Source organism: Carcharodon carcharias, chromosome 4 (genome assembly GCF_017639515.1).
Source record: "Carcharodon carcharias isolate sCarCar2 chromosome 4, sCarCar2.pri, whole genome shotgun sequence".
Lineage (NCBI taxonomy): Eukaryota > Metazoa > Chordata > Chondrichthyes > Lamniformes > Lamnidae > Carcharodon > Carcharodon carcharias.
In genome coordinates this window covers 72264293-72276917 of record NC_054470.1, presented here as the reverse complement: position 1 = coordinate 72276917, position 12625 = coordinate 72264293, and the positions used below count along the sequence as shown (strand labels likewise).

Genomic DNA, 12625 nt, shown 5'->3' with positions numbered 1-12625 from the left:
GGAGTCAAGATGATATAGATATACTTCCATCTCGACCTCTCCTCATCATCCTATTGCCATGGTTATATAATCCACTTAGACTCTTCAATCACTTTACGATAAACACGGAGACCAGAATAACATCTCCCCAGACGCACAAGACATGATGCATTACCTTCACACATTGCTTCAGCTCCTCATCCTTGCCCTAGGCTTGCTTAAAGGAGCATCCTTGTTCAACGTAGCTGAAAGCTGTTTTAACCCTTGTGCTGATCCCCAAAAAAACGAGGTACATGGGTAGTGTGAGCCCAAATTCCCACAACCAATTCTCAGAAGAGCCTTCTCTCACTTGAAGCTCTCTGCAGAAGTGGAATTACAGAAAATTTAGCTTTGAGTCTGTACAATTTTGGGTTTTAACACTACTTTGCTAACTTTGATAATAATTCACTTTGAGAAACTTAGTTACAACTGACACAGCAACACCATTGGCTGAGTCAGAACATACCAGTCACAGCTCGATTTTCAATCATGAATGTCTGTGTAGAGCTGCGGCGTTGCCTTGTATTTCTCAGGAATTGGACATTTTAAGGGAGCTTGTCAAATAAACCATCTTTGTAGCTTTTTTTTATAGAATCATAGAATGGTTACAGTACAGAAGGAAGGTGAACTCATCTAGTCCCTTTTTCCTGTAACCCTGCAGATTTTTTCTCTTCAGATAATTTTCTAATTCTCTTTTGAAGGCCTTGATTGTATTTGCCTCCACTACACTCCAAGGCATTACGTTCTAGTGTATAACTATTTGCTCCGTAAAAATATTTTCCTCATATCACCATTGCTTCTTTTGCCAATCACCTTAAATCAGTGCTCGCCTGGTTTTCGATCATTCCGCTGACGGAAACATTTTCTCCCCATCTAGTGTCCAGACCCTTCTTGATTCTGAGCATCTCTATCAAATATTTTCTCAATCTTCTCCTCCAAAAATTACCCAGCTTCTTCAATCTCCAATTTCATCATTGAGCTGGTGGAAAAATTGGAGTTGTAACCTCAAAAATTGAAAATCTTCAGTAGATACAGACTTTTAAATAACTTGCATACATTTATGACTTTCGCTAAAGAGGAAGCAATCCAAAGCACACTCTGAAAAATGCCACTGGCAGTATTTTGGAGCATGCCCACTTTAATGCCAAATTATTGGAATGAATTGCTGTTACTTCATTAAAATATAAGCTCCCAACAGTGTTTAAAAAGCTACATCACACCAGTCAAAACTCCAGGTTCAAATATCAAAAGCTCCCAATGGAGATGTACCTTACCTGGTATAAAAATTTTCCATGCAGATATAACTCATTTACCAGAACTAATTGTATAACCAATGAAGACAAAACTGGCTAACATTTATAAGGCAGCACCTAAAATGAAACAAAATTGCAGTGGGATTTGGAAAGGAACCTGCTATGTCAATTCAAGCATTTTTCTTGTGTTTAGAACAAGTTACAGTTTCCATTAGAGTGCCGTTCCTCCTTCCCCAATTATCAGAAGTTGGGTCTGCATTGAAAAATAGAGTGGAGATATTTTAAACCAGAAATTACACACACTTCCCAATATAGGCAGAAAACACATTATCGGACTGCATTATTCAGGCTAAAACTGTGAGTCGAAATTTATTGTAAGAATCATTGGAATGATACAAAAATACGTGAAATCATGAAGAACCAGTATCGCTTGCAAAAACAAAGATGCATTATCGCAAAAAGACTTATGCAAAGGGAGACTGGCTTTGGTGAAAGATACTGTGAAGCATCTTGAACACAACCAATTGCTTAAGAACAAAAGAAATAGGAACTGGAGAAGGCCATTCAGCACCTTGAGCCTCATCTGCATTCAGTAAGATTACGGCTGATCACCTCAGTGCCACCTTCACAAACTATCCCCATATCTTTTGGTCCCCTTAATATTCAAAAACCAATTGATTTCTGACTTGCATATAATCAATGACTGAGCATCCACAACTCTCTGCTAGAGAATTGCAAAGGGTCATAAATTTCTCTTTATCTCAGTCCAAAATTCTGAGATTGTGACCCAGACAGGGGGACTACCTTCCCAGCCTCTACCCCCTCAGGCCCCTGAAGAATTTTAGATTTTTCAATTGGATCACCTCTCATTCTTCAAAATTCTAGGGAAGATTGGCCTTGTCCACTCCATCCCTACTCGTAGGACTTATCCCAGGATCAATCTAGTGAATCTTCATTACACACCCTCTAAGGCAAGTATATTCTTCCTTAGGAAAGGAGACTAATTGCTCTTACATTCTAATAAAGGTTGACATACTACTTTATTTCCTAATTTGCTTGCTGTACCAAGATGTTAACTTCCTGTGATTTGTGTATCAGGGCACTGAGGTCCCTCTGAATACCAACATTTTTCCAATTTCTCTTTAATTTTTGTTTCTCTATTTTTCCTATCAATGTTGTTGCCTTCACATCATTATATTCCATCTACCAGTTTCTTGCCCACTCGCTTAACCAGTCTAAATTCTTTTGCAGCCTATTTCTATCCTCCTCGCTGCTTACTTTCTCATCTAAGTTTGTATAATTAACAAATTTGGATGAAATCACCCCTCACCTAAGTCAATATAGATTGTAAATAGCTGAGGTTACAGCATAACTCCTTGCCATACCCCACAAGTTACAGCCTGTCAACTTGAAAATGAACCATTTATCCCTACTCTCTTTTCTGTTTGTTAACCAATCTTGAATTCATACTAATATATTACCTCAATCCCATGAACCCTAATTTTGTGTAATAACCTCTAATGTGAAAACCTTGCTGAATATTTTTTGAAAATCCAAATACACTGCACCACAGGTTCCCTCTTATCCATCCTATTAGTTATATCCTCAAAAAAAACTCTTAAAAGATGTGTCAAACGCAATTTCCCTTTCATCAATGCTGAGGTGAGAGTGACTGCCTTTGACATCAAGGCTCCTTAGACAGCACCTTCCATACCCATGACTGTAGCCATCTAGAAGGACAAGGACAGCAGCCACAACCTGCAAGTTCTCCTCTGTGCCACACACCATTCTGACTATTGCTGTTCCTTCACTGTCCCTGGGTCAAAATCCTGGAATTCCTTTCCTATTAGCACTGTGGGTTTACCTATACTACATGGGACTGAAGTGGTTCAAGAAAGCAACTCACCATCACTTTCTGAAGGACAATTCACGATAGGCAATAAATGCTGGCCTAGCCAGCAACCCCACACCCCATGATTGAATAAGAAAAAGAACATTTGACCAAGTATGACATCAAGGAACCCTGGCAAAATTGAAGTCTTTAGGAATCATGGGGAAATCTCTCCACTGGTTGAAGTCATACCTAGCACAAAGGAAGTTGGTTGTGGCTCTTGGAGGCCAACCATCTCACTTCCAAGACATTGCTGCAGGAGTTCCTCAGGGTAGTGTCGCAGGCCCAACATCTTCAGCGGCTTCATCAATGACCTTCCCTCCATCAAAAGATGTTTGCTGATGATTGCACAATGTCCAGTTTGCAACACCTCAGATACTGAAGCATGTCTGTGTCTATGTGTAGCAAGAGCTGGACAATAATTAGGTTTGGACTGATGAGTGGTAAGTGACATTCGCACCATGCAAGTACCAGGCAATGACGATCTCCAACAAGAGAGAATCTAACCATCTCCCCTTGACATCCAATGCTTTAACATCACTGAATCCCCCACTATCAACATCCTGGGTGTTAGCATTGACCAAAAACTGAACTGAACCAGCCATATAAATACTGTGGCTACAGGAGCAGGTCAGAGGCTGAGAATTGTGCAGTGCACAACTCAGTTCCTGACTCCCCAAAGCTTCACCAGCATCTACAAGGCACAAGCCCGGAATGTGATGGCATACTCTCCACTTGCTTGGATGAGTGTAGCTCCAACAACACTCAAGAAGCTCAACACCATCGAGGACAAAGCAGCGCATTTGATTGGCACCCCAACACCACCTTAAACATTCACTCCCTCTGCTACTGATGCACAGCAGCAGTAGTGTGTACCATGTACAAGGTGCACTGCAGCAACGCAGCAGCGTTCCTTCTACAGCACCTTCGAAACCCGAGACCTCATCCCCTTGTCCTTCGAGGTGATAAAGGACAGCAGATGCATGAGAACACCACCACCTGCAAGTTTCCCTCCATGCCACACACCATCCTGACTTAGAAATATATCGAAATATATCACTGTCGCTGGGCCACAATCTGGGAACTCCCTAAGAGCACTCTGGGTGTACCTACACCATGTGAATTGTAGTGGTTCAAGAAGGCGGCTCATGACCACCATCTCAAAGGCAATTAGGGATGGGCAATAAATGCTGGCCTAGCCAGCGATGTCCATACCCTGTGAAAGAATAAATAAAAAAAAAGCTAACAAGCAATGAACAGGCCTTGTTACCCAGTCAATGCTTAGACAAAGTTAAAGTGAACTTGATCCTTCTGACCTTCAGCCAAATTTCAGTGGTTCCGAAGAAGAGTCACATTTAATGTGAAACACTAACTTTGTTTCTCTCTCCACAGATGCTGCCAGACCTGTTGGGTTTTTCTAGCACTTTCTGTTTTTATTTCAGATCTCCAGCATCCACAGTATTTTGCTTCTATTTCAGTGGCTTCATATTTGGTAGAGCTAGCATGAATATATATATTTCTTTGATGTCTGCATGTTTTTTTTTACATATTACAGGATGTTGTAAATCAAGAGATTGTTAAGTGGCTTTCAAAGACAGCAAGAGGATGTTTGGCCCCTCTTACTGCTGCATTTGGTGGAATCATCAGCCAGGAAGTCCTGAAGGCACTCACGGGCAAATTTTCTCCTCTTCACCAATGGGTTAGTTTGTATTCAAGGCAGATGACTTTTTAAAAACAATTTTAAGGAATGTTATTGCTTTACAGAACAGCTTTTTTTCTTTTGTTTTTAGCTATATTTTGATGTGATGGAGATTGTTCAGGCCCTTGAAGATACTAGTAGTGATCAGTTCCAACCAAGGTAGGTGAGAAAGATGTATTGTGTGCTTGTGTGAGTTTGCTTTACAACTAAACTTCACCTATTACTGAATTAACGGAACCCAGATACAAGTTGCTACTAACTGCTGGAAGATCGAAACTGATGGGAAAAGGTTTATAGCAATATTTTTCTACATCGTGTTCGACTTCCATTTTTTTTTCCAAAACTGCCGACTGCACATAGAAGGCTGAGCAAAGACCGAATCTTATGTCATGTTGTGATTAAACCTCTGTTAACTTTTAGACGGCAGTGAAGTTGGAGACCTTGTTTGGGAGGCGAGAAGTTCTGGGATTTTATGTCGAAGGCTCATTGCCTGTAGCAGGCAATGAGATAATGAAATAAAACTGCAAAACCGAGCCACCCATACTTGAATTGTCACTTGAGATTAATCAGCCTGTGATCTGCACTTAAGAATATCTGAGAGCTGTCAGAATACAGTTGCTTCTTATACAGTGTAACTAACAGGTGCCACTCTTGGTTCAGTGAAAGCACTCTCATCTCTGAATCAGATGCTTGTGGGTTTATGTCCCATTTCAGAGACTTGGGCACAAAATCTAGCCTTTACCTCAGTAGAGCACTAAAGTTTATGCTGCACTGTCAGAAATGTCCTTTTATGGATGAACTTTAAACTGAGACCACATCTGCCCCCTCAGGTGGATGTAACCAATCCAAGGCACTATTTGAAGAAAAGCAGGGAAATTCTGCTTGGTTTATCTATCATTCAACCAACATCATTAAATCAGATTATTTGTTCACTGCTATTTTTTTGAGACTTTCTATGTGTCAGTTGCCAGTCGTGTTTTCTACATTATAGCAGCAATTACACTTCAAAAAAGAACCTGATTGTCTGTAAGGTCCTTTGGGATTACCTTAAATTGTAAAAGGCACTTTATAAATCCAAACTTTTCATTCTTCCCTTTCCCATCATGTCTTTTTCTCTTCTTCATGTAGGGTTGCAGTTAAAACATTCATTTTATTTGGTGTTGGTTTTCACTTCCTGGAGTGTATCTGCTTCCCATTAACGTTATTGTATGTACATGGTTCTGAAGTTATTGAATAGTAATTATATATAATTTGTGTTTTCATACAGAGGAGATCGATATGATGCTCTGCGTGCATGTATTGGAGAATCCATGTGTCAAAAACTCAACAACCTCAATGTTTTCATAGTAAGTGCCTTATAAATATTGTCCTTGGCTGGAGCAACAAAGTTACCACTTACCAATGTTCTGAAGTAATGTGATTTTATTTTTATTCTTTCAGGGACATGGGCATCACTGGCAAAACCAGCATTTGTTGCCCATCCCTAATTTCCTTTGAACCTAGTGGCTTGCTAGGCCGTTTCAGAGAGCAATTAAGGGTCTGGTGTTGCATGTGGGCCAGATGACAGATTTTCTTCCCTAAAGGACATTAGTGAACCATTTGGGTTTTTACAACAATCAATGATAGTTTTATGGTCATGATTTTATCAATTGAATTTAAATTCCACCAGTTGCCTTGGTGGGATTTGATTGAACGTGTGTCCCCGGAGCATTAGCCTGGGCCTCTGGATTACTAGCCCAGTGACCTTGCCATTACGCCACTGTCATCCCCTTCTAAATCTAAAATATTTGTTGCATTTGTCAATCCAAAACCCTGTTTCTTACTGGTTTTTCCTGCTGTAAATTTACCTGCATTCCATTCAGGGAATTTGGCAAAATGGGAATTACTGTACAGTTTAATACATGTTTTTAGCCTGGATTTTGCAATCAGTGACAAAGCAACAGTGTTCAACACTGACCTCGAAAAAAGCTGTCCACCAAGATGTAGCTATATCTATGGCTCAACATCACTTTAAGACTGGTACCAAATCAAGGGGACCCCCAGGAGTCCATTAACAGTGATGGTATCAAGCAGAATAAACAGCCAATCACAATGAAGTATTCTCACACAAGGAAGTAAAAGTCACATTGAACTCCTTTGCTTCTAATTTTTGAATTTTACAGATACCAAAATAAATGATTGGGAGAATTGCAAGGGATTTAGGTAGAAGCTAAAATATCATATTTAAAAAAAAAAGTTTTTCAAAGTATGTGGAATTTCTCAGAGAATGTTTAGAGAAATTTGTATCAAATATTCTTCCTGGGCCAGGGAGGTTGTTCAGAACAATTATGAACATGGAACGCCATTAAAAACTTAATTACACTTCATTCAATAAAGTACAACTTTTTCAAGGGGTTTTACAGCGAGACTAAGAATATAATAGTGTAAGTTCTGTCATTTCAAAGTTTTCTCATTGATTACAGTCTTGGGGAGATCTCGAGCCGTTCGCGCGCGCACACTCGTCCACGCTAATTCCCACTCGCTCTTTTCTCTCTCTTTTTCCCGTTCTTTCTCTGGTAGAAACAGCTTTCTAAGAGACTGTGGCTTTCCCAAAATGATTAAGATTGCGCCTTACTACTGATTCTCCCATGCTAGAGTTTAACTGATTGGCGATTCCTCAGCAGCTAAGTGGTTATGCATTTTCTATTCATTCTCCCTTAAAGCAAATGCTTTAGCCCTGGCTTATCCTATCTCTCTGCTGGATCCACTGATCTCTAATACTGGATTCTCATGGCAGCTTTCAAGCTGTGACAAATACCTGTCGACTGGCAATATTTTACGCAAATGTTAACTTCCTACAAGTGCCCTAATCCTGGCAAGTGCTCTCTAGCAAGTTGCCTACTCGTAACTCTCCTGACAAATGCACCCCAGCGAGAGTCCTGTGGAAAATGTTAACCATTGAGGAATCGTATTTTTATCCCTTTTTTTTTGTGCAGGTAGCTTTGCACCATTTAGACCAAGTATGTGCATCTGGATCAACACAACTAATGATTTTAACCCAATATTTGCAACTCTTGACCAATGGGAAGAACGGTCCTAACGTCCCCATAATAATCTAACCTTAATTGTATATCTAGCTAGAGGTCCTCAGAGCATTCTTGACTCAAGACCATTCTTCTAGCCAATCAGGTTTGCAGCCTTGGCATCCCTTCTGATGCTAAACTATAACTTGTATCTTTGTCTTGAGGCCCTGGAACATCTAGTCTTCAGGCCATCTTCCTGGCTAATCAGCATTGTAGCTTTGGCTTCTCTTTGCTTCCAAGTTGAATTTGCTGGAGTGTCCTTGTCATAATTTCAGTTCACTCCCAAAAGAACCACATGGCCTTCTTAAAGCTAAATCGCAGTATTTGGCATTTAGAGATGTCAACTTTTAAGACTTTCTTAACAACATATTCTGAAATTCATGAATCAATCCAGTAATACAAACAAATTAAGGCTCTATCACTAAGCTTAAGTACAGTACAATTTTATAATTTAAGCCTTATTACTTATACAAATATGCCAACAAGGTGAAGTCCTAATACTTTGTACAATGGGTAAAGTGTTGGTATATGTTCAGTCATGTTGCTAGGGTTAGAGATAACTAAATGGCCATTGGAGTGTTAATTGCTCAATTTAGCACCACCGAAGAAGCCTAAAGTGTCTAAATCTGGCTTCCTATCAATATGTTGAAAATTGAAGGATGGTGCAATACTAATGTTCCATTACATAGTACCATTAGTACTCTCTAAATGCATATCATATTTGCAATGCACACGAGTTACATTTTTAGGCAAACATCTTCAATTTTTTAATTCTAATTTTGTATGCCTGAAATATGGACTTAATTGATTCAAGAATGCATGTGTCCACAATTGATTTTTGAATTGTGCTAGTAAGACATGATCTTACAACCATTTAATATTTTTTCTACTTCTCCACTTGTGGAATCCTGATGTTTAAAAGAAAAATATTTGCTGCTTCCTTTCAGGTTGGATGTGGTGCAATTGGCTGTGAAATGCTTAAGAACTTTGCTTTGCTTGGTGTTAGCACTGGCCATGAAAGAGGAATGGTACGTATATTTCCCCTATTAGATTGGTGAAGTAGTTACATCAAATGTTGCTTTTGTATTTGTAAGCAAGTCACAACAGCAGCAGTTAGATGATAAGGACGATGTTGGAAACGGTTAGTAATGATTAATTTATATGCAAAATTAAATTTCTTGCAGAAAGTAACACTTTAGGATACTGTGCATGCATAATATGAGACATGGCATATATGAGAATTGTAATATCCTTAGAAGGAACAGGTACTTTAGTACCATGGTTCCCAAAGCGCTCAAAACTGGGATTTTCCTTTTATCATGTCTGTTGTAGATTGATGGAGGTTGATTGCTATGATTAGCCAATGAGTCTATTATCATTGCATCATGCAATTGCCAGCATGGTAGAAGATGGAATCATTGGGCCTTAGTTTTTTCTTGTCTAGTAATCCCTATGGTCAGAATTTTCACACACTGTCTTTGCAAAAGTGGCATCAGAGGCCCAGATCCAGAAGCCCCATCCCCGAACCCGTCCTCCATCATTTTTGGGAGGTTGGAAATGGACGTGGGTTCTAATGTGCACATAAGAACAGAAGGCCATTCAGCCCATTGAGCCTGCTCTGTCATTCAACATGATCATGGCTGATCCAACACTTCAGTGGCTTTTACCCATATTATCCCTATAAGCCTTTGGTGGATTTCTGATTAACAATAACAATCTCTACCTTAAACATACTCAATAATGACTGAGCTTCCACTGCCCTCTGGGGTAGAGAATTCCAAAGATTCACAACCCTCCAAGTATAGAAATTTTTGCTCATCTTGGTCCTAAGTGGTGACCCCCTTATTTTGAAATTGTGTTCCCTGGTTCTGGACTCCCCAACTAGGGGAAACATCTTACCTGCATCTACCCTTCTATTCCTTTAAGTATTTTGTAGGTTTCAATAAGATCACCTCTCATTCTTCGAAACTCCAGAGAATAAAGGCCCAGTTTGTCCAATCTCTTGAGAGGACAGTCCCGCCATCACTGGAAAAAATCTGGTGAACCTTCAATGCACTCCCTCTATGGTAATAATATCCTTTCTGAGATAAGGGGTCCAAAACTGCACACACAACTCCAGGTGTGGTCTGACCAAACTGCTATACAATTGAAGCAAGACTTCACATTTGTGGTTCATGGAGGCAACTGCACACGTTAAGGTGCAGCTGCCTCAGTCAGATCTGATTTTGACTAGTGGGATGTCCAAAACACAATTTGTGCATTTTAGACCTGGTAGGAGAGGGCCTAAAGCTGCCAGAGTTCTTTGGCAAGGGAGGGTGCCTTTTGGGATTATTAAAATTAAACACGAATATGTGTAAAAAGTGTATAAACTGTTCGGAACTGTCAAGTTCAGGAGAACTGCCAATGCATTTAAATGTCCTGCCCTTTGACTATTAGAAGACATACTGCTCTGTGGTTTATATAAAAAATGCTTGCTATTTCACTCTTATATTGACATAAGCCTGAGGATTATTGCTGCGTGATTGATTTCACAACCTACCATTATCACAGTGGGGTGCTTGGTCAGTTCACAGTTTGACTGCTCTAAGTGGTTATAATCTCTTTGAAGTGGAACAATGAATACAAATGCTTGTTTTCATGAGGGATTAAAGGAAGTTAAATGTAGTGAATGGATTTTTATCAGTCAGTGTTTTTTTTAAAAACAGCGGTCACATCGGTAGACACTTAAGAACTTTATTTAACCTCATTATGAGCCCTGAGGTTGACCCCTGGTGGATTCTGAGAGTTGGCATGATAGGTGTAAGGAAAGAGTGGTGGTGGGGGACATGGGTTGGTATGAGTCAGCATTGGGTTGGCTTAGGGGCAGTAAAGGGCCATGTGGGTTGTAGAGGGGCATAGGTTGGTATTGAGGCTATAAAAAGCCATGGGGGTGGTAGAAGGGCATAGAGGCTATAAAGGGCCGTGGGGATGGTAGAGAGGCACGGGTAAGCATAGGAATTATAAAGGGCCATGGGGTTGGGTGAAGGAGCATATATTGGCATGGAGAGCATGAGGGACAATGGGGGTGTGTGGCATGGGCTGGATTGGATGAGTCATAAGGAGTATGTGGGTGAGGGGTTGAGAGAGGTGAGGATGGAGGGGTGTTTTTTGTTTTCTTCATTTTTTGAAATCTTCGACAAAGTGCCAGAGCACTGAGACAGGCATTCCGTCCAGCCTGCCTTCGCACCTGGTAGCCTCTGATCTCTTTCCAGGGTCACCCGCCACTTCCGTCATTTCCAATTATTTAAAATTCAGGTGCTCACAGATGTTGGGTTAAATGCTGATTAAAAATGCCTATTTTTGTGATAAACCCATTTTCAGCTATATTGAGCAAACTGCACCAGTTTACCACTCTTAAATATATCAATTAATATTTTTTAATACATTTTTTAAAAAAGCTACATTTCAAAATACTACACGATTGTGCTGGTTCATGGAAAATTCCACGTTCGATATGCAAATGAGCTTGAGCAAAAAAATTCTCTTTAAAAACCTGCGCAATTTTGAGCACAATTTGTTCCCAGGTCATTGATTAGGTCCAAAGCAGAAACCCTTGACCAAGAGATTTACAATGGGAGAAAACTGTTTGCACAATAGGTTGAGGCTGTGGAATGCAGTACTAGCTCTAATGATTGAGGCAGAGATCCTGGTGGCATTTAAGAATAGGTTAGGTAGTTGAAGCAAATTAGAATAAAGGGAAAAAGGTGGGCACATGAGGTTAGGAATACTGCTCATGTAGAATAAAAATGGCAATATAGACTGCTTGGGTCAAATGGCCTATATTTGTGTAATAAGTTCTACATAATTCTGTGAAACATTTAACAAGCTAATGAGAAGTGTTATGCCTCAAATTTTACACAGTGAAATATGATGAACTGATTAAATCCGTTGAGGATTTACACAGTAGGAGAAAGAGTATTCCCCATTTGTGGACAGCTTGAGACTTTCATCAAATTACATAATCTCTTTGCCCAACTTTGAGGTAACAACTGAGCATTAGAGTCTGGGGAATCCAGCAGCACAAATTTCCACCAGATTGCTAGAGATTTTGGGGCTGGCAGTTGAATGTCTGAAGGCTGAGAGATGCTCCTGTCCTACCTTCATGTTTAAAAAAAAAAGGACAGGGGAAGGCACCTGCCTATTTTTCAACTGTCTGATGCCTTGGGTGGCAAGTCTCGAGCACAGCCTGAAACATGTCAGGATGGAGGTCTCTGTGGAAAAGGAACTCTCATCAGCTTTCTAACAGGAAGCAAGGTACTGGGCCATTATTACATGACTGCACTTTCCTTTCCATTGACTGCAACCTTTTAATCTCCTACCTTTTCAGCATTAGCAGAGATCACTAATGAGTTAAGAAGTCTTTTAAGGCACTCGAAAGTTTTCTATATTTTTATCCTAGGATCCTGAGAATTCCTTTTAATTGATCCTGTCTCTTAAAATTTATCTTACCCATAACTTTCCTTTTCTGTCACTAGTACTATCCCTGGATCCTTTTTGAGTTTGTGCACGGTGGTGAATAACCTTGTAAATGAACTTGTGCTGGAGAATTAAGTACTATTTGCACTTGAGATTTAAATGGGCCTGAAAGCAGTGTCAACCAAATTAGAACTGACGACATTTGAAAACCAAATTCAGCCCCTTTGTTAAAGCTAGACATTGCTAT

The 12625-nt window shown here is 40.0% G+C and overlaps 1 protein-coding gene across 1 annotated transcript in view; it reads left to right on the top strand.

Annotated features, from left to right (window-relative positions):
- uba6 (ubiquitin like modifier activating enzyme 6) overlaps nt 1-12625 on the top strand; it is a 136205-nt gene that overhangs the window by 75938 nt on the left and 47642 nt on the right. The window contains exons 14-17 of the mRNA XM_041186377.1: nt 4718-4861; nt 4953-5020; nt 6129-6207; nt 8871-8951. Coding sequence (XP_041042311.1) covers nt 4718-4861; nt 4953-5020; nt 6129-6207; nt 8871-8951 — 372 coding nt within the window. The remainder of the gene's footprint in view (nt 1-4717; nt 4862-4952; nt 5021-6128; nt 6208-8870; nt 8952-12625) is intronic.